The 23,089-nt window shown below is 43.4% G+C and overlaps 1 protein-coding gene across 1 annotated transcript in view; it reads right to left on the reverse strand.

Annotated features, from left to right (window-relative positions):
• Positions 1-21,316, reverse strand: part of LOC126999368 (dihydropyrimidine dehydrogenase [NADP(+)]-like) — a 27,880-nt gene extending 6,564 nt beyond the window's left edge. The window contains exons 1-8 of the mRNA XM_050861917.1: positions 21,071-21,316; positions 7,725-7,835; positions 5,070-5,240; positions 4,367-4,528; positions 3,976-4,066; positions 1,361-1,587; positions 545-695; positions 170-339 (exon numbers count right to left, since the gene is read on the reverse strand). Of these exons, the coding sequence (XP_050717874.1) occupies positions 170-339; positions 545-695; positions 1,361-1,587; positions 3,976-4,066; positions 4,367-4,528; positions 5,070-5,240; positions 7,725-7,835; positions 21,071-21,124 (1,137 nt within the window). The 5' untranslated portion in view covers positions 21,125-21,316. The remainder of the gene's footprint in view (positions 1-169; positions 340-544; positions 696-1,360; positions 1,588-3,975; positions 4,067-4,366; positions 4,529-5,069; positions 5,241-7,724; positions 7,836-21,070) is intronic.
• Positions 21,317-23,089: the final 1,773 nt, after the last annotated feature.

Below are 23,089 nucleotides of genomic sequence, written 5' to 3' on the forward strand. Positions count from 1 at the left end.
AATTTGGGGAGGGTTTCATCCCCATAAACTTCCCCCTTTTAAATGCTGCCATTAGATGGGTAGATAGATCGATGGACAGAGAAAATAAGGATATAGATGGACAGAAACAGATTTACAGATTCAAAGAGATAGATAGATATATGCATTAATCATATGCATGAATCCACACCTCCTCAGGAACTGCCCGAATATTGGTGAATCCTTTCCTGAAGACAACAAAGACACGCTTGGCGCCGCAGCGCAGTGCAGATGTGGCACAGTCAAAGGCAGTGTCTCCTGCTCCGAGCACCAGCACCACTCCCTTTACCGCTGGCAGCTGAGCCTTGCACTGACACATACCTTTGGGAGGATACATAAGGGCATCAACATTTTTTCAGATTATGAAGAAAAAAAATAGTATCAAAGATATATTCTCAGATATGGCTCCAATAAGAGTCACTATTGGGACATAATATAGCTTAACTGATGCATAACAAATAAACTCACAGAAATATAGTATTGAAGGAACAAAAGTGTTTAGTATGAGAACACTGAGGAAGCTGACCTGTCTTGCTGAGAGCTGTGACCTGAGGTAGGAAGTCCTTGCTGGTGTAGAAGCCCTTGCTGGGGTCAAGGTCAGCAAAGATACCAATTTTCTTAGGCTGAGGCAGACCAATGCCAACAAAGATGGCTTCATAACCCTCTTTCTGCAACCCCTGGAAATTACAAAAAAAAAAAAAAAAAAAAAAAAAATGATAGACTTTATCATCTGAAGTAATGTAATTTTCTCCCACCCAATCTAGATGCTTTCCTCCTTACTGCAAAACCAGATCCCATTTCATCAATAGGGGTAGGCGGTGGCTGAGTGGTTAGCGTGCGGGCCAGGCATTCACCGCGCCATGGACAACATTGGTTCGAATCCCCACACTATCACCTGGGATCAGTCACCGCCGAGTGGCCTAAGACTACCCACATGCTGTCCAGAAGACCACTCATCAACCCGAACTCAAGATGAAACCATCCAAGTGAATCAAGAATGAGTTCCAGGGGGCAGCATGAGCAAAGCATAACTGGCGCCAATATAAAAATTGCCTGTGCCATGACGGGCTTGGGCCAACCACCAGGCCCCTGAAGAAAGCCTACCGGCGCTACAGGCGGAGATGTAGAGAAAAAAAAGAAAAAAATCTAAGTAGCAAAATGTAATTTTTCAATACTGTACAAAATTCAGGGCCACAGCAACAGTTAGAGAACAAAAGAACAAAATGGACCAGATCAAACATCTACACATACACTCTCTCCACACACTGTCAATACTATAAATACGTACACTTGACTTGGAATATAAAGAAAAGGTACCTAAATCTATTGAGCACTATCTTACCTTGATGGTGAGGTCGGACATGGATAACTTCCGCCCAAGGTACACCTCCACGCCTAGATCCTTCATCTGGTCCACCTCAAATTTGACCACCTGATAAGGCAGCCGGTACTGTGGGATCTCCGAGGAGCTGAGGCCACCCACGAACTCGTTCTTCTCATAGACATGGATGGTGCGGTACCCGAGGCGCCCCAGGAAGGTGGCACAGGAGATGGAAGCGGGACCACAACCTACGGCACACCAGTGATTATATAGCATGACTCAGTCCAGTTTTAAGCACGCTTGTTGATTTGCTGAATATGCTTATGGTTGTACTGATCTATTTCTTTGTGCTATGAAGATTAAAGTCTGCTGCTGGTGTATGTACTATTCATGAAGTCTCAGTCTCTCTCTCTCTCTCTCTCTCTCTCTCTCTCTCTCTCTCTCTCTCTCTCTCTCTCTCTCTCTCTCTCTCTCTCTCTCTCTCTCTCTCTCTCTCTCTCTCTCTCTCTCTCTCTCTCTCTCTCTCTCTCTCTCTCTCTCTCTCTCTCTCTCTCTCTCGAAATTAACTTTATGGGCTCATCATACCAGGGATACAATGGGGTGTCACGTGGCGAGGTTAGTTTTTAAAATTTAAATCCTCGCGCGGTCTGGCCCTTTAATATCTGGTAGTGTTGCCATACAGAGCGCTTTACGCGCCAAAATATGCATACATGAATCAGTGCTTTTATGTCCGTAATTTTTGCAATAGAGGATATTTTTTTACACAGGGTTAGAGTTACATTGACATTCATTACCAATACATTGTCATCGGAGAGCAGAATCGATGGGCGATCGATAAATTTAGTTTTCCTTCGTTTTCTCAAAACAGGGTCACACGCGCATTTATTTGATATTTCTAAGTTATTTATGGACCTAGCACAAACATAAAGATAGCGTTGGAAAGAGAAAAAAATAGCTATAAATGCTAGTGATCAGAATCTGGATAAACATCATCAAAATTTTTATATAAATTTTCTAAGTTTAAACTTTGAAGACACACAAAAAAAAAACAAAAAAAAAAAAAAGAAAATGGAAAAGTAATCTCTAGGAATACACTTATTTTGTATGCCCGTTCCAGTGGTGTTTTTATTTTTGAGCTATCTAAACTCTAAATATGCTTTTTTTCAATTTTGAAATTTTGAAAAAATTCATAAATTTTTTTTTTCAACAAATCTTCACCAAAACTGTACATGATGTTCCTACTCAAGGTACACATCACCTGTGAGAAAATGGTGATCCTCTGATAATATCTTAGAACATGGCAGACGCTCCCCTTAATCCTAGAATCTAGAGTTTGGGTTGATAGGTGGTTTTCTGGACAGCATGTGGGTAGTTTTGAGCCACTCGGCGGCGGCTGAAAAATCCCAGCTTGGTGGCACGGGTCGGGGATTGAACTCGCGTCCTCCTGAACGCGGGACCGTCTTGCTATCTGTTCAGCCACTTCTATTGCTCGGCATAATATTTATATAACTTCAGTTTGATTGGCTAATAAACAAGAGTATATCTATTACCAATCATTTGTATAAGCACAAAAGTATCCTCTCAATATTTATAGGAAAAAAAAATATATGAAATATCTCAAGTATTTTGGACTTATGGCTTCCTTCTCTTCTCACAAGCATATAAAATTATTATTATTTTTTTTGGGGGGGGGTATTTCGTTGGGGATATACCCCAATGGAGGAAGGCGGTGCATGCCGCGCAACCCCCCAGGCGGCTGGTAGAGAGATACCCAATTCTTTTCAAGGAGGAGGCCCAACAACGGGGCTGAGGGTGTTGGAAAGAGCCCACCTTACCACCCCCATGGTAACTGATAGGTCTCGAACCCACGCCTTAGCACCCCGCCGAAGAGCAAGGCAGAGACTCTACCACGGAACCACGGGAGCCCCCCTATAAAATTAATGAAAATCATGAAAAAATCAACTGTCCGAATCATCACGACTCTATAAAAAAAAAAAATGGGTGGTCACACTCCACTTCTACCCCGAGAGTTGGGTGATCGTGTTATAGCTACGACAATACCTTCGCCGTACATCGCTGTGTCACCTCAATGAGGTACAGTTCGCTACTTGCTATATTCTTGAAGTGAGAGCTTACGATAATCCCTGAAAATAATACATACAAGATGCAAAAAAACAAAATCGGATTTGCATCGAAGAGCTCTGAAAGCTCTTCGACATCACAGTGTTCTCCCAGGCGTGGTGACGTCATGCGCAGTTGGGTGAGTTCCTTGGGCATGTTTCATCACCGTGCCACAAGCTACTTCAAGAGGGATTGGGGGCATGCCTCTTCACTCCCTAAGTGACGTCAGTCGGGTATTCACACAAAATCTCGCAGCACTCTGTCCCATACGTTTTACAATAAATGTGATGTCTGGGCCGTGTCCGAATCATCACTGCCCTCCCCTACGTTCTTACATAATTTCAATGGATTAGTGTGATTCTACCAAAAACAACACATAAAAAAATCTTACACACACACACACACACACACACACACACACACATACACACACCAAAAGTTAGAGTAGGTATTGATTTAGAATAAGTATTGTAGTAATTAGCGGAAAGTATGATATCCCAGCAGGAGGAGCTTACCGACAAGGGCAATCTTGGCCTTGAAACTTTCGGGAAGGTTTTCTGGCACTTCGGGAGGCAAAACCTGAGGTATATTCATCTGCCGGAAGATCTGTAAGAGAAAAATCAATGGATATTTATTCGATTCCAAACAAAGGAAGATCATTTTTGGACTTGGTGTGATCCTTTGTTTTTGCCGACTCCTGTTATGAACCATTGAGCCCTAAACCAGTAATAAAACCTAAACTTGATCATAAGTAAACTACCCCATTGAAAAAAAAATATGGTCCCCCTGAATAGTAACCTAGCACTACCAAAATTAGTATGAATGAAACACAAGTGGTACGAATCAGCCAAAGGAACACAAGTGTGAATTAAAGAGAGCGAAAGAGATAGAGTCTTGATTACGTACGTCTGTCGCAAACTGCTGAAGACCGCCTATGTTGATGGGTCCTTCCTCGCTGGCGTAGAGGTTGCAGCCGCCCACACACAGGTCACTCACGGGGCACACCATTCCGCAGCTCAGTCCTAAAGGGTTGTCGGAGAAAATCATCTTCGCTGCGCCGTAGTAGTTCTGAAGGACAAGAGGCAGGAGTTACACGCTAGAATCTTTGGTCAACACAAGGACAATTACTGAAGGGAGTTTAATTGACCTTACTGGTGATACAGGAAATAAACTGGTTGGTTATCATTCTCCTTCCTTCGATTACAGCCCTAATCAACAACATAATCATCCTGGAAAAAAAAACGTGGAAGGGTCAAAATCAAATACTGTCGAAGTATCAAAATACTGTCAAAATACTGTCGAAGTGTCATTGTCAAAATACTGTCAAGATAGTCAAAAGTGTCGGTGTCAAAATACTGTCAAGATAGTCAAAAGTGTCGCTGTCAAAATAGTGTGAAGTGTTGAAGTGTCAGAATACTATTAAAAGTGTCGAAGTGTCAGTGTCAAAATACTGTCAATTGTCGAAATGTCAGTGTCAAAGTGTTAAAATGCGGGCAAAATAGTGTTAATAATGTCGAAGTGTCGAAAAACTATCAGAATAGTGTAAAAACCAAGGAGTCACTCACGAACCCTTGGTCAAAACACTGGCAGTCACTGAAGGGAGTCTGACCTTGTTGGAGATGCAGGAGATGAACTGCTTGATGTCTAACTGGGTGGGGCAGGACTTTTGGCAGGGCGCGTCGGCACACTTGAGGCATCGCGCGGCCTCCTTCAGGGCGCCGCGCTCGCTCAAGGTCGTGTGCTTGATGTCATCAAAGTTGTTCTCCAGCGAGCAGTGAGTCTTCGGAGGGTAACACAGAAAGAAGGATTCGATAATACTGGCTACATACATATAGGGAAATACAGAAATTGTTCACTGATCAAGAAAAACGTGTGAGAGAGAGAGAGAGAGAGAGAGAGAGAGAGAGAGAGAGAGAGAGAGAGAGAGAGAGAGAGAGAGAGAGAGAGAGAGAGAGAGAGAGAGAGAGAGAGAGATTATTACCAACATTTAAAAAAAATAATGGCAGAAACATCCAGACATCACGGCGAAGGATTGCCCGCACCAATATGGAGAGCCCGGGGCAGGAGCAAGTGTTCGTGCTGAGCCAGGTGGGACAGAGGAGGAGGAGCACCTGGAGGAGCGATATGATGGCGCTGCTTCCGCTCCTCGTGCGCCTCGGGATGATCTGCTTCATGGTGATGGTGACGGGGCAACGCGCCATCACCTTATGGGTGCAGCTGGAGCTGGGCTACGTGCACGAAGTGGAGGAGGTAGCTTCGCCAGTGACGGGATTCCTCTTCCTGCTGTGTGTGGCCGGTCTCATGGCCCTGTACATATTAATCTCCCCTGACATTAGGGAGCAGAAGTCAACAGTCATCGAGAAGGAGCTAGAGGCATCGTTGCGCTGGCCGTGGTGTGCCGATTGCGCTGCGCTGCGACCCCCCGACGCCTCGCATTGTTTCTGGTGCAGAGATTGCAGTCGGAATTCATTCTTTCACCGTTTCTTTGAATACAGATGCATCACGAGTTTCAATATGAAGTCGTTTTTGATATGGATAATGGGAGATGCACTTTCCTTACTTGGTGCCGCGGAGACCCTAAATTACTATGACATTTATGCCATCATATGCAATATTTTGGCATTCATTCGGAGTCTGTGGTTCTGCAGAGCCTATAAGAAACAAGATAAAGTTGCCGAGAGCAGGTCATATCCAAAAGAAGCCTTTAGATTTGTGCAGTCCTTCCCGGGCTACTTGAACCATAAGTCACCCTTGTTTTCATACTGCCCTAAAAAGGGAGGATTTTGTGCCCTCTTCTGCCCCGCTGCTGGAGAGACGAGAGGCTGTCCGCTGCCCAGGCCAGGGGGCGTCGTCAGCTGTCCAAGGCCGGAATGCAACACCATTGCTAATTTGTTTTGTGTGACAGGCGGCAAAGAGCGGATTGCTGTGTGCAACATGTGCTCGGCCGTGTTCAAGCTTCCTGAAGAAGAAGTGAGCGTGTACCCGAGCCGGGCCGAGATGGTACAGCCAGACGGGGCATGGCTGGCGGCTGAGGGGGCGCCGACAGCCAGACTGGTCTTCGTCGTGGACAGCCCGGCAGCGTGGGAATGCTGCTCCCTGATCCGCCTATGGGTGAAGAACCACAAGCCGCCTGTGGACATCGACGTTCTGACCCCATCGGAAGGCAGAATCACAGAGTATCGCAAGGACCGTCTGTCGCAGAAGCTTGTTGTTCAAGATATCTGTAGGCCCATGGAGTTAAACAGTGTTGTGGATTTATTGTCACAAGACCTCGGCGACAGAAAGGGGAAAATTGTGTTTGTGCGGGAGTCTAGCGCTCCCCCAGCCCACATGACCCTCGTGGCACTGTCACGTGCTGCACGGCGGGTGCCTCTGGAGTACGTGAGCCTGGCACCGGTGGACATGGCCTCGTTGGTACCTGACTTGAATCCTGCCTTGCTGAGGCAGATTCAAGATGGCGGGGGAAGGTTCCGCTGGCTGCCTACTCGCAAAAGTCTGGCCAAGTTCTTACAGAACCGCGACCTGGTGCCTTGGGGCGTGTCGGGCACCGTGCGGGTCATCCTCTCGCCAGGGGTGCGCGTGGCACGCGTGTCTGGCTTTGGGGTGAGTCAGGTCGTCAGAGATAAACACACTCAGTTTAAGATCGCGATGCTTACTGACTACACCCCCGTGTCCTTGGAGGTGACACTGGACGCCGAAGAGCTAAAGACCGCGCTTCGTCTCAGGCAAACCGGGGACGGCAGGTTGTTTGTGCAGGTGCAGCTCACCTACACTGACCTGTGTGGCCGGTCACTGCGCCGCGTGTACAACAGAGCTTTCAGGGCTGACACCGTGCCAGTCCACGAGAGACTGACCTTCCATGGAAAAAGACGGGTAGTGCCTGTTAATACGATGCTCGGCTCTCGACCAAAAGTTGGGAGTTCGATCCCAGTTCACAGTAACCTCTTGCATAACAATTGCAGGTTATAGAACTGAGCGTCGAATGGACTTATAAGTATCGCAAATAGAACAATGACTAAATCCAGAGTCTGCATGAATGAATAATTATTACTTTGAACAAAGATAATAATCAAAACATAAATGCTAATTTGTGAAGGCAGAGGCGACCGGGGGAAGTTGTGGATTTGTAGTAAGATACTGAGCACGGGAAGAACAAGGAGGATGGGCGGAAAGAAAAAGGTAGGTAGGAAAAATATAGCTACAGTAGGACACGTAAGAAGACGATGGCAGTGCAAGACATTAACTGAAGGACGACTCAACTTACGGCGCAGTTCTTGGGTTTGTTCCTCTTCCAGTGCATCTTGCTGGCCTTGGTCACGGCGGAGGGCTGCACCGTGGCATGAAGAGGTGTACGAGGGTTCAGCGCCAGCACATTCTGTTGTAAAGATAAAGGTATAACTGAGGTTCATGAAAGCGCATCAGGAGAAAAAAAATATATATAAACGCAAATGAAGTCACCTCGATTTAATACATTAATTCATTCACGTGGAGGGAAACTAGCATAAAAATGATACGAGTTACAGGCAAGCATTGAAAGTACTACTACTACTACTACTGCTATATTCTCTCTCTCTCTCTCTCTCTCTCTACAGGATTTCCTAATATAGAGACTCAGGATACGAAATAATCACGCGCCCGGTCTCGTCCCGTCCCTGCCTTGGCCAATCCTGCCCAGCCAAGCCCAGCCCATCCCATCCCGCTCCGCCCCGCCCGCCGGCACCTGAAAGAACTTTGTTGGGGTTTATAAACATCGCTCAGCTAACACCCAAACAGCATAAAGTAGAAGACATCAACAAACAGGAATTTCTTTACACAGACATGCGCACGCTCATGATTCAGCAAACTTAATAGAGGGAAAGGACTCACCTTCAGCCATTCCCCTTTCTTATATTTTACAACAATAAATATTTCAATTAAATTCAAACCTTAATTTGTGTTGGTGCATGGAGCGTCACACACACACACACACACACACACACACACACACACACACACACACATACACACACACACACACACACACACGTTATTAACTAAGTCATTAAACAAATAAGATCATGATAAAAAGTAGTATTCCCCTTACCCTCTCTCTCTCTGTACTGTACTGTACTCGGTTCTTGCGATCATAAATTAGTGCGCGTCGACATTAAAGCTCAATCATCAGTGACTGAAAATAAAGTAAAGGTGCCCAATTTCAAAAGAGCTAACTTCGTAGAAATCCGACAAAAACTAACAGAAATACAACTATCAGATGACGGCAACGTAGAGGAAGCCTGGCTAAGCCTTAAAAATCACTTACTCACTCAGCAGAACACATTCGTCCCCTTGTGCGAGAAGCGAATTAACACTAATAAAAGCCCACCGTGGTTTAATAGCGAAATTAAACAATCAGTCAATGAGAGAAAATTGTTTTACAGGTTAAAGAAAGAGCAAAGCACACCCGAGAGCATTAGACTTTATAATGATGCCAGGCGACGAGTAAAAAGACTAGTAGGTCAGGCAAAGCGTAGATATGAAGAAAATATTGCAGCCAACTGTAAAAATAACCCGAAATCTTTCTTCAGTTACATAAACAACAGAAAGGCGATCAAAAGTGGTATTGGACCTTTAACAAACAGCGACGGTGCACTAGTGACTGACAGCCAACACATTGCAAACCTCTTAAACAACTACTTTTCCTCGGTGTTTAATACTATTAAACAGTCTTCCTCTCGCTACCACCAACACCAGTACTATTGTAAATCTCGAGCATGCATTGCCTAATTTTGAAATAACAACCGATGAAGTCCTTAAAGCTCTCCATTCACTTAAAACAAATAAAAGTCCTGGACCTGACAAAGTATATCCAACTCTGCTGAAAGAAACGAAGAGCGAAATACTCTCCTCCCTCACAACTGTATTCAATATGTCCTTGCGACAAGGCATCGTCCCCTCAGATTGGAAAAAGGCTAACGTGACACCGATTTTCAAGAAAGGAGACAAAAAAGTACCAGGTAATTACAGGCCCATTAGTCTAACTTCGGTTGTAGGTAAGCTACTTGAGGGCATAATTAGAGACAAAATTGTGAGTTACCTTGAAAGCTACTCATTGATTGGGGACTCACAACATGGCTTCCGAAACAAAAGATCCTGCCTATCAAACCTATTAACCTTTGATAACGACCTCTTCACTGTTTATGACGTAACCAAATCACTGGACGTAGTCTATCTTGATTTCCAGAAAGCGTTTGATAAAGTCCCGCATCATAAATTACTTTACAAATTAAAGCAAATAGGTATTGACGGTCAAGTAAACCAATGGATCGCGAATTGGTTGAGCAACAGACAACAAAGAGTAGTGATTGACGGATTTAACTCAGAGTGGGCGCCTGTCACTAGTGGCGTCCCTCAGGGCTCGGTTCTTGGCCCAGTGCTCTTCATTATTTACATCAACGACGTGGATGTTGGACTCAATAACCGCATTAGTAAATTTGCAGACGACACAAAGATTGGTAACTCGGTTCTCACTGACGAAGACAGGCAAAGCCTCCAAGAGGATTTGCACAAAATTTCAGCTTGGTCGGAAAGATGGGAGATGCCCTTTAACGTAGACAAGTGCCAGGTCCTTCAAGTTGGAACGAGGAATAAGAAGTTCGAATACGAAATGCGCGGCGTTAAACTCAAAAGCGTTCAATGCGTCAAAGACTTGGGGGTCAAAATCGCGTCAAACCTCAAATTCTCACAGCAATGCATCGATGCAGCAAATAAAGCGAACAGAATGTTGGGCTTCATTAAAAGAAACTTTGTATTCAAGAATAAAGATGTAATACTCCCCCTCTACAACAGTTTAGTCAGACCCCACTTGGAATGAGCGGTACAGTTTTGGTGCCCCACCATGCAAAGGATATTGCTAAATTAGAAGGTGTTCAGCGTCGGGCAACGAAAATGATCCCTTCCTTGCGCAACAAATCCTACGAAGAAAGGCTTTCTACCCTTAACATGTTCTCTCTTGAGAAACATCGCCTCCGAGGAAAATTGATCGAATGTTTTAAAATACTTAATGGTTTCACGAATGTAGACAGATCAACATTGTTTATGATCGATGACAGTCTGCGCACGAGGAACAATGGCGTAAAACTCAGATGTAGACAAGTAAATTCAGACTGCACAAAATTTTTCTTCACCAACGTTGTAGTGCGAGAATGGAATAAGCTTCCACCATCAGTGGTCCAGTGTAACACGATTGACTCCTTCAAAAATAAGCTCGACCGTCACTTCCTTCAACTTAATAATTATCAACTAGAGTAGAAGTGCAACGTTTTGGAGTCTTCTGATTAATGTAAAATCACTTAGGTTTAAGGACAGACCACCAAGTCTGGACCATGGGGTCTGTGTGGTCTGATTTTCTATGTAAATCTATGTAAATCTCAATGTAGTAAAGAGATAGACGTTGTAACTTGCACGATGACGAGAAAATAATTATGTTGCATGTTTATATATAACAGCGAGTCCTTGGCGTGTGTGTGTGTGTGTGTGTGTGTGTGTGTGTGTGTGTGTGTGTGTGTGTGTGTGTGTGTGTAGGAGGCGGCAGTGTGAGAAGAGGAGGTGGAGGGAGAACAGAGATGAGGGAAATTGAAAGGGGTTGGCAAATGAGCCGGAAAATCAGAAGTAAAAGTAGGATGAGAAGAAGACTGGGGAGGAAGTGGAGGATCAAGAGGAAGCGATAAGATAAGGAAAAACGATAATGGGTAGGAGGATAAAAGATTGGAAAAGGTAAAGGAGGAGGAAAAAGAAGAGTATAACAAGAGGGGGAAGATGGTATCAGCAATATAGTAGTAGTAGTAGTAGTAGTGGTAGTAGTAGTGGTAGTAGTAGTAGGAGTAGGAGGAGTAGGAGTAGGAGGAAGAGAATAAAGATATGTAAGCCGTGTAAAAAATAATGATATCCCACTGGCAATCACTTCACAGTTTTACCAGTCAACTTATCTTTTATTTCAACTTTTGACGCGTCCTCATCGCTCTAACGTTGATATCAATACCATTAATACAAACTTTAAAACCAACAATAACATCAAACCATCTCTTTTACATAATTTTATAAACTATTGACTGTATGAGATTGAATAGTTTGTTGTTGGCGATTACGAAGCCACTGTGTTGGACTGCGAAGAGACCCAGGGGCGGTATTCTCAGACGCTTCTGCCTCTCACGTCAACTACTTCCAAAGGCCGAAAAGGAGATCAATTGGGTTTTCATGAGGGCTTTTTTCAGGTTTATGGTACAGAGGGGGGGTTAAACTACCGCCAGGGTCATAAAAGTACCTCTGTAAATGCCCCAAACTCCTACGAAAACACTGTCAGATCTGAGTGTGTAAGCGGTGAGGCGTTTGAGAATATGGTCCCCAGCTGTGTGGCTCGTCAAGCTATCAAGGCAATGTCGTCTGCGCCCTTAATCTCTCCCCTCAGCATCCTGTCCTCCATTGTCAACTCCGTTTAGCTCAACCCTTAGCTCTACTCTCCACAACCTTCCTCTGTAATGCTACATCGGGAGTCTTATTCCAGTTCAGTCTCATGCGTCTTGGTAACCCCTCCCTCCCTCGTCCTCGTCGTTGTGGTTGTCGTCATCCTCACTCTCTCTCTCTCTCTCTCTCTTAATCAAGGGTATAGTACGAAGAGGAAGTGGGTTAGTGGTGAGGTACAGGTGGGGAATAGAAAAACAGTAGGAGTGTACAGTTGTATGGTGTAGGTTCGTTAGTTGTTCTGGTGTAGTTATTGTTTATCGGGCACCTTATTTGTATACCCTCGGCGTGTTAGGGGGGGTGTATGTTTGAATTGTTGTGTGTAGAGAGCTAATCTAATCTCTCTCTCTCTCTATGTCTGGCTCGGCGGTAACCTGATAATCTCCTACACTGAAAACAACAACGTTAAAAATAATAATAATAATAATAATAATAATAATAATAATAATAATAATAATAATAATAATAATAATAATAATAATAATAATAATAATAATAATAATAATAATAATAATAATAATAATAATAATAATAATAATAATAATAATAATAATAATAATAATAATAATAATAATAATAATAATAATAATAATAATAATAATAATAATAATAATAATAATAATAATAATAATAATAATAGTAATAATAATAATAATAATAATAATAATAATAATAGTAGTGGTAATAGTAATAGTAATAATAATAATAATAATAATAATAATAATAATAATAATAATAATAATAATAATAATAATAATAATAATAATAATAATAATAATAATAATAATAATAATAATAATATTACTACTACTACTACTACTACTACTAATAGTAATAGTAATAGTAATAATAATAGTAATAGTAATAGTAATAATAATATTAATAATAATAATAATAATAATAATAATAATAATAATAATAATAATAATAATAATAATAATAATAATAATAATAATAATAATAATAATAATAATAATAATAATAATAATAATAATAATAATAATAATAATAATAATAATAATAATAATAATAATAATAATAATAATAATAATAATAATAATAATAATAATAATAATAATAATAATAATAATAATAATGATAATAATAAAAATAATAGTATAACTGGCGCCACTGTAGAAATTGCCTGCGCCATGACGGGCTTGGGGCGACAAGAGTCCCTTTATAGAGAGAGTCCTAACATAGGCGGCCCTGTGTATACATAAAGGCGGACACACACTATACGATGCGGCCTGTCCGGCGGCCGAAAGTGGGCGGAGCATCGTCGGCCGGATGGAGCATACACACTATGAGGCAGCTTCACGGAATACCGGGCGGCGACCGTCACTCTGAGCCCCACCGCCCCAGCGACGACAACAAAACAATTTACATAAGAACATAAGAACATAGGGAAACTGCAAGAGGCCGGGTGGCCTACACAGGGCAGCTCCAGAATCCCCCCATATGTTTTATGTTCCCCAAACATGGATGGCCCTTGTACAGATCAATAAAACAGATCCAAAATCTTTATTTATCCAGACGTCAGACATCGTGGGGCGTAGATAATGTGTACACCACTGCTGTCAGCGTCGCTCTGAGATAATTCCCGCCTCAAGGCCGCGCCGCAAGGTGACACACACTGTGAGGCGGCGGGCCGCGCCGGACGGTATTTCAAATATAAACAGAAGGCCATCCGGCCGTGTCGTGAGGCCGCGCCGCACAAATTACACCCACACACACTGCTTTAAGGCCTCTAGCTCCGCCCACTTTTCGGACGCCGGACAGGCCTTAAGGCTGCTGGACGCCATTTTAGGCCCTTCGAGCACCTCGCCGACTTTGAACTGAGGTAATAAAAACATAATTTTACCTATTTTGGAAGCGGATTCGGCTGCTTTTTAATGTAACAATGCCTTGCTGCCTAGCCTTCGGCTGTAGCAACATGTCACAGAGGGGATACAAAGTGTATAATTTAACTGCAAGGCCGCTGAACAGATAGCAAGACGGCCCCGCGTTCTGGAGGACGCGAGTTCAATCCCCGACCGGTGCCACCAAGCTGGGATTTTTCAGCTGCCGCCGAGTGGCTTAAAACGACCCACATGCTGTCCAGCAGAAGACCACCTATCAGCCCGGACTCTAGATTCTAGGATTAAAGATGAGCTCCGGGAGGGCAGCATGAGCCAATGCAAGATGGCGCCACTATAAACACTCGCCTGCACCAGAACGGGCTGGGCCGACCATCAGGACCCACCGGGAAGAAGCCTTGGACCGACCATCAGGATCCACCGGGAAGAAGCCTACCGGCGCAACAGGCCAAGACGTAATAAAAAAAATAAAAAAATAACAGAGGTGTGCTAATAGTCAGTCGTTTTGGGAGGAAACCATCGGTTAAGGCATCGACACACACACTGCCATTGTGTGTCTTGCTGTCATAACCGCCCTCACTTTGCACTGTTTATGGAAAATCGGAAATCATTGTGAGAGAGGCACAGCTACAAGGACTGAAACAATCGTTCACCTCAGGTCCAGCCATCGAAGCTGATGAGGGAAGCAGTGGCCCTTATGACCAAAATTATCGGATGTGATCTCTCCCACAAGGTTCTAGCTATTATTACAGACTCGCAATAGATATTTCACACTCAAGGCCACAGTCTAATAGACTGGACGTGTTACAAGAGTTTAATGAACAGAAGCTAGCTTTTGGTGAGCCATACCTGTCTTGGTAAAACTCTAGAATCACACCCAACTCACTTTAAAAGTCATCACATTATTTGTTTATATTGTATTTGCTAATCATCACTCTGGTAACCGTTTCCATTATTATTACTCGTTTATGAGATTTTAAAGTGCGGGGAAATATTACTATTTCAGCGGTGATAGGTTAGGTTACTATTTGCTCATGTGAAGGCTCTTCAGCTAGAAACTCCTCTAGGTTGGGTTATAAGTGCTTCTTTATCTAATAGCCTAATATATAAGGTTGCACAGTCTTCATTTTCATGGGTACCAATGTCATTATAATATGTTGAAGACATGTGCATTTCCCTACAGTATTCTCTAAACCTAGCTATTTTGACCCTGAAGCAAAATTAAACACGTTTACATGGCCTTAGTATTTTACTGTATTATTTTTTTTAATCAACAATAAGTATTTAAATTAAATTAAATGTTATTGAATTATAATCATTAATGAATTATCTTCACAATACCTTGGAATCGCACAGAACTTTTTATTTTTATTTTTTTTTATTTTTACAGCAGAGGAGACAGTGCAGGGGCGTATAAAAAAATAAAACAATAATGAAAAAAAAAGCCCGCTACTTACTGCTCCTAAATAGAGTAGAGTGTCCAAAAAGAGAAATCAATTTCGGGAGGAGAGGTGTCCCGATACCCTCCTCTTGAAAGTTCAAGTCGTAGGCAGAAGGAAATACAGATGAGGGAAGATCGTTCCAGAGTTTATCAGCGTGAGGGATGAAAAAGTGAAGATGCTGGTTAATTCTTGCATAAGATTTTGGACAGTATAGGGATGAGCTTGATCAGAAAGTCGTGTGAGGCGAGGCCGCAGGAGGGGGGGAAGCACGCAGCTAGCAAGTTCAGAAGAGCAGTCAGCGTGAAAATATCGATAGAAGATAGAGAGGCAACATCGCGACGGAATTTAAGAGGTAGAAGACTGTCCAGAAGAGCTGTGTGAGTGGAGCCCCCCCACACGTGAGATGCATACTCCTTATTGCAGCAATAGTGTGTGTGTGTGTGTGTGTGTGTGTGTGTGTGTGTTAACACAATAAAGAGAGCAGCACGGCGAGTAATGGAATCAAGGCCACCTCCACCCCCAGATAATTAGTTTACACTAATTTTCTCTCCATATGCTAAAGTTTACTGCAAGCAGGTAATGGAAAGGAAGCAAAGTGCCTTTGCCTTGATGGAGTTTGGGTAGTGTGTCAGCCACGTGGCCCATGACAAGTATATCAAGGCTCATGACGTTCAGGATTTACATAGATTTACATAGATTTACATAGAAAATCAGACCACACAGACCCCATGGTCCAGACTTGGTGGTCTGTCCTTAAACCTAAGTGATTTTACATTAATCAGAAGACTCCAAAACGTTGCATTTCTACTCTAATTGATATTAAGTTGAAGGAAGTGACGGTCGAGCTTATTTTTGAAGGAGTCAATCGTGTTGCACTGGACCACTGACGGTGGAAGCTTATTCCATTCTCGCACTACAACGTTGGTGAAGAAAAATTTGGTGCAGTCTGAATTTACTTGTCTACATCTGAGTTTTACGCCATTGTTCCTCGTGCGCAAAGTGTCATCGATCATAAACAATGTTGATCTGTCTACATTCGTGAAACCATTAAGTATTTTAAAACATTCGATCAGTTTTCCTCGGAGGCGACGTTTCTCAAGAGAGAACATGTTAAGGGTAGAAAGCCTTTCTTCGTAGGATTTGTTGCGCAAGGAAGGGATCATTTTCGTTGCCCGACGCTGAACACCTTCTAATTTAGCAATATCCTTTGCATGGTGGGGAGACCAAAACTGTACCGCATATTCCAAGTGGGGTCTGACTAAACTGTTGTAGAGCGAGTATTACATCTTTATTCTTGAATACAAAGTTTCTTTTAATGAAGCCCAACATTCTGTTCGCTTTATTTGCTGCATCGATGCATTGCTGTGAGAATTTGAGGTTTGACGCGATTTTGACCTCCAAGTCTTTGACGCATTGAACGCTTTTGAGTTTAACGCCGCGCATTTCGTATTCGAACTTCTTATTCCTCGTTCCAACTTGAAGGACCTGGCACTTGTCTACGTTAAAGGGCATCTCCCATCTATCCGACCAAGCTGAAATTTTGTGCAAATCCTCTTGGAGGCTTTGCCTGTCTTCGTCAGTGAGAACCGAGTTGCCAATCTTTGTGTCGTCTGCAAATTTACTAATGCGGTTATTGAGTCCAACATCCACGTCGTTGATGTAAATAATGAAGAGCACTGGGCCAAGGACCGAGCCCTGAGGGACGCCACTAGTGACAGGCGCCCACTCTGAGTTAAATCCGTCAATCACTACTCTTTGTTGTCTGTTGCTCAACCAATTCGCGATCCATTGGTTTACTTGACCGTCAATACCTATTTGCTTTAATTTGTAAAGTAATTTATGATGCGGGACTTTATCAAACGCTTTCTTGAAATCAAGATAGACTACGTCCAGTGATTTGGTTACGTCATAAACAGTGAAGAGGTCGTTATAAAAGGTTAATAGGTTTGATAGGCCGGATCTTTTGTTTCGGAAGCCATGTTGTGAGTCCCCAATCAATGAGTGGCTTTCAAGGTAATTCACAATTTTGTCTCTAATTATGCCCTCAAGTAGCTTACCTACAACCGAAGTTAGACTAATGGGCCTGTAATTACCTGGTACTTTTTGTCTCCTTTCTTGAAAATCGGTGTCACGTTAGCCTTTTTCCAATCTGAAGGACGATGCCTTGTCGCAAGGACATATTGAATACGGTTGTGAGGGAGGAGAGTATTTCGCTCTTTGTTTCTTTCAGCAGAGTTGGATATACTTTGTCAGGTCCAGGACTTTTATTTGTTTTAAGTGAATGGAGAGCTTTAAGGACTTCATCGGTTGTTATTTCAAAATTAGGCAATGCATGCTCGAGATTTACAATAGTACTGGTGTTGGTGGTAGCGAGAGGAAGACTGTTAGTATTAAACACCGAGGAAAAGTAATTGTTTAAGAGGTTTGCAATGTGTTGGCTGTCAGTCACTAGTGCACCGTCGCTGTTTGTTAAAGGTCCAATACCACTTTTGATCGCCTTTCTGTTGTTTATGTAACTGAAGAAAGATTTCGGATTATTTTTACAGTTGGCTGCAATAATTTCTTCGTATCTACGCTTTGCCTGACCTACTAGTCTTTTTACTCGTCGCCTGGCATCATTATAAAGTCTAATGTTTTCGGGCGTGCTTTGTTCTTTCTTTAACCTGTAAAACAATTTTCTCTCATTGACTGATTGTTTAATTTCGCTATTAAACCACGGTGGGCTTTTATTAGTGTTAATTCGCTTCTCGCACAAGGGGACGAATGTGTTCTGCTGAGTGAGTAAGTGATTTTTAAGGCTTAGCCAGGCTTCCTCTACGTTGCCGTCATCTGATAGTTGTATTTCTGTTAGTTTTTGTCGGATTTCTACGAAGTTAGCTCTTTTGAAATTGGGCACCTTTACTTTATTTTCAGTCACTGATGATTGAGCTTTAATGTCGACGCGCACTAATTTATGATCGCAAGAACCGCGGTGTTCTCCTACCGTGACACTACTGATCAGGTTATCTTGGGTCGTTATAACAAGGTCGAGTATATTATTTTGTCGAGTTGGCTCAGAAACCATTTGGCTTAGATAATTTTCTTCTAGGAATTCGATCATTCTATGTGACTCGCCTTCTGTACCTGACAGTGTCGCCCAGTCGATATGGGGGAGGTTAAAGTCTCCTAATATCAGTGAGTCGCTGTTATTAAGTGACTGCCTTAAGACGCTGTACATTTCAAGGTCGTCATCGAGTGATTGCCCGGGAGGTCTGTAGGTGACAGATATATTTAAGTTGACTTTTGCAATGTTTACTCGCACGCACAAATGTTCAACGTTACTGTTTCCCGGTGTTTTGTCAGTGGGTTGCAAATAGCTTTTGACATAAAGGGCGACGCCACCGCCTCTACGGTTTACACGATCTTTGTTGAAGAGTCTGTAGCCATCTATGTTGTATTCGGAACTTAAATCAATATTTGTGGTGTCGATAAATGTTTCGGTTATAGCAATTATGTCAAAATTTTCTGTTAAAGCAAGACATCTCAGTTCATCAAATTTGTTTTTTAGGCTACGCGCATTGAAACTAAGGATTTTTAAGTTATCTAGAGGCTTAGTAATAGAGGTGGTGGTACTTGCGGGATCACGGTTACGGGTTTGTTGCGATGCACGGCGTCTATTTACACGGGTGGGGTGGAGGGACGTGGCCGTGACTCGTTCGTAGGAGGCAGCGTCCCTCCCTGCAGGCAAGGGTCAGGCGATGAAGGGATATGTAGGTAATAGAAAGACTTCCCAAATTGCTGCCGATAATGTTTTACAGCGATAAGTAATGTTAAATCCATCCATCACAGCAGCAACACTCAAAGAGAAGCACCCAGACTTGTGTGAAGTCTCTCAGTACCATCGTAGCGCTGCCGCCTCTCAAGGTCGTCAGCAGCCCGCCGTAACACTCATATATCACAGGCTGCGTGGGTTACTGAGTGCCTATACTGAGACAGTGGCTGATCGTAGGGCTAATAATAATCTCCTGTCACCTTCTTACGGCACATTACAACGGCTGGTGACCAAATTATGGTAAAGTATAAGGGCGTAATGGCGGGTTGGCGATACCTGTTGATGTAGACACAAACTGTCTCTTATTTACTTTCCCAGAGCTCGTTGGCTGCTGGCTCCCTGCTGGCTGTTAGAGGAAGGTGTGCAGGTCTGACACAAGTGTACTCAGTTTCATTGGACGACCCGTATGGCTGTGAAACAGAAATACAAAAGAAAACAGGGCCAATAATGGCGTCCAAATCTTAGGTTGTCGGGACTCTCTCTATCAAGGGACTCTAGGGCCTACCATCCGGCCCCTGAATAAAGCCTACCGGCGCTATAGGCAGAGATGTAAAAAAAAAAAAAAAAGTAATGATAAAAGCCAATAGTAATAACACATGGAATAACAAACCCTAATAATAAGTGCCTAAAAACATCCCACTGTGTATCATGGCCCAGGCACAGACTCCTTTTTATATTCTTAAATATTTCGGCGCCGAAGCACACATATTCGACAAGGCCCTAGGCTCTTCGTAAAGGAGTTATGGGACTTTCCAGGGGTAGTTTTATGACCCTAGTGGTAATTTGACCCTTCTTTTTTATTATGAACGTGAAAAACACATATCAGAACCGGATTTATCTCCTGTTCAACCTTTGGAAATAGTTAATGTGAGAGGTGGAGGCGTTTGAGGATACCGGCCCAGCAACGGCAGTCCCGGGGCAGGAAAAAGTAGGGTCCCGCGGTACACTGTTAGCGTTAATCTTGATGCCCTAATTTTTTTCTCCTCCTCTTGCCACACCACAACATAGCTCTTTGTACCCCGCTCATGGGTGTGTGAAGACGTGGAAATCTTATCATCAGAAGCTGCGATAAGATGGTACATATGACACTGCTCTCTCTCTCTCTCTCTCTCTCTCTCTCTCTCTCTCTCCTATTGTTGAGGGAACATTACCTTCGTTAACCTTGATCCATTCAGGCAGCAAATTTACAAGTTAAACTAATAAAAACTGTACTTGTACTATCCTCTCTCTCTCTCTCTCTCTCTCTCTCTCTCTCTCTCTCTCTCTCTCTCCCTTTTGTGGTGTAATTGAAGACAATTGCACGAGGTTTTAAGGTGCCCCGAGCAACATGAAAACATAAGACTACTGAACACTACTTACTGGCTGTCTGTTTGTTTGCCTGTCTGCCTAAATTTGTTTGTGTCTACGTGTTTGTTTGTCCGTCTCTGCTTGTCTTATGCCTGTTTGTATAAGTATCTGCGGTTTATTGCTCTCTCTCTCTCTCTCTCTCTCTCTCTCTCTCTCTCTCTCTCTCTCTCTCTCTCTCTCTCTCTCTCTCTCTCTCTCACACACACACACACACGTAAACTCCTCCCCACAGATGTGAATACCAGATGTGAATAAAAGTTTCAGTTAATTAATCAATTATATAGCCTCTCTCTCTCTCTCTCTCTCTCTCTCTCTCTCTCTCTCTCTCTCTCTCTCTCTCTCTGTATGTGTAGACTGATGATATAATTTAAATAACAGTTTTGCTTCTTAAAATGAGGAAATTGAAAAAAAAAACACGACATAGTGCAATTTGAATGTAGATTACAACACCATGTATTGTACGGTAGTAGTTATTCTCTCGGACCCAATGTGCCCCCTAAAAAGTGCAAATGTACCACTGGGGGTACATGTACCCCAGGTTGGGAACCCATGGTCTAGACTCTAGGACCACACCTCACCGAACGAAAGGGGGCACGTAATAGGGAGCGATATTTAATCGATCCCTCTATAAGCGATGACCCATTAGTATACTCGCCTCTATGTCCGGCGCATCCCTGGTCAGGTCTCCTCCAGGGTGTCCAGGAGCCATGATGCCGCGTGAAGGGTTAAATCACTCCTCGGTTCACAGGGTAAGCCGCGCGCTGCTGCGTGTATGTGTTTGGCGATGAAAGGTAAGACGGGGGAACCACACCCTCCCGATGGACTCGTCCGCTACGCTCGTGCCCGACACATTCACTTCTCCGACCACATTCTCCGCCCAGCGCTGTATCAGGATTCACGGGTGGGAAAGGAGGTAGTAGGGAATGGAGCAGTTGCCATAAACCTCTTTCCTCTTACTAGTCAACCCCTCACTCATGGTTACGGCTCTAGCAATAAGATCAAATTCAGACTATGAACTATCCGGTGTTCCTCAAGGTTCTGTGTTGGGTCCTTCAAGGATAAAAGAAGGTTGGATGCATTTGCTCCGTAACTTCGAAACTTCAGTGATCCCGGCCTGCATGGCAACCTCAGCTCTAGTAACCTTCAGCAGAGAACCACAACTCATTGCTAGGGCTATTGTCAATAGGTCTGGCGGGTCTGCTGCGAGACTGACGGGAGATACACCCCGCTACACGCACACCGCAGATTTACGAGAGAGAGAGAGAGAGAGAGAGAGAGAGAGAGAGAGAGAGAGAGAGAGCGCTTTTCCGTCGCACTCGTTGACATTTACACCTTTCTGCATAAACCCCCCCCAAAAAATAGAACATCTACTACTACTGCTACCACTATTACTACACCATACAACTACTACTACTACTACTACTACTACTACTACTACTACTACTACTACTAAACCATACAACTACTACTACTACTACTACTACTACTACTACTACTACTACTACTACAGTTAAAACACAAATCCTAACAAAATAATAGAACAAATGCTGCATATTATAATGATTCTCCCAACTCTCGCAGCAGTCTAATGAGGTGTGGGGAGGTGTAAGGCTGGTTATCAGTAACACACCTCCGGAAATGTGTGTATGTGTGCACCAAGTCAATCAACAAGCATACCTGGGCGCGTGGACCAGGTGTGTTATGTTTTAGGAGTGAATGTGTCCAAGTAGAGAATGAACGGTAATGGGTTTCCTGGTTCCCTTATTACGCTCCGAAGGCCTAAGGATATAAAGAGAGGAGGCGGAGGAGATGGAGGAGGAGGTGTGCTCAGACGGGTTATGAGGAAAACGAAAACACAAAAAAAGACACAGAAGAAAATCTACAATGAAGAAGAGGAAAATAAAATAAATAAGGAGAAAAAGAGAATACGCAACTGAGGGTTATGACATTAGAATGATGAAGAAGAGGAAAGTAAAGCAAAACCTACACACACACACACACACACACACACACACACACACACACGTCTTTCGTCCGTACTGATAAACAGAAGTTTTTTTTTTTTTAATGTGAATGGATTTTGTAGTCGTTGATCCCCGGCCCCACTAGTCGTTGATCCCCCGGCCCCGCTAGTCGTTGATCCCCCGGCCCCGCTAGTCGTTGATCCCCGGCCCCACTATAGTCTGTTCAGAGCAAGAAGGCGGTTCAGGGTGGAGCTGGTATCGTCGTTTACCTCTACCCATGCTGCCAAATCAGCCTTCGTACATGCGTCTCTTATTTCCCATCCATGTGCTATTTGAAAGCGATATTTTATATATTCTGTATATCGTAAAGGAAGCTACATAGTACAATGAGTGTCGATGTTTAGGATTATAACAAGGATTTGTATAAATTCTATGACATGTGGCAGCGATTTTTTCCCATGTTGCCACATTGTTGTGTTGGTAGTGGTGGTGGTGGTGGTGGTCGGTGTGTCCCCCTAGGTCCCTCCCCCGGGTCGAGAGGGAGAGAGAGGGAGATAAACAGGTGGGTTGTGGGTGGGTAGGCCGGGAGAAAGTGCTAAGCTGATAATTGGCGGTCGAACTGGCAGCGCTGCACTCATGGGAATTCTGGAATCTGCCACACCTTGAACCGCCTTCATGCTCCGAACAGACTATAGTCGTTGATCCCCGGT

Source organism: Eriocheir sinensis, chromosome 2, assembly GCF_024679095.1.
Source record: "Eriocheir sinensis breed Jianghai 21 chromosome 2, ASM2467909v1, whole genome shotgun sequence".
Lineage (NCBI taxonomy): Eukaryota > Metazoa > Arthropoda > Malacostraca > Decapoda > Varunidae > Eriocheir > Eriocheir sinensis.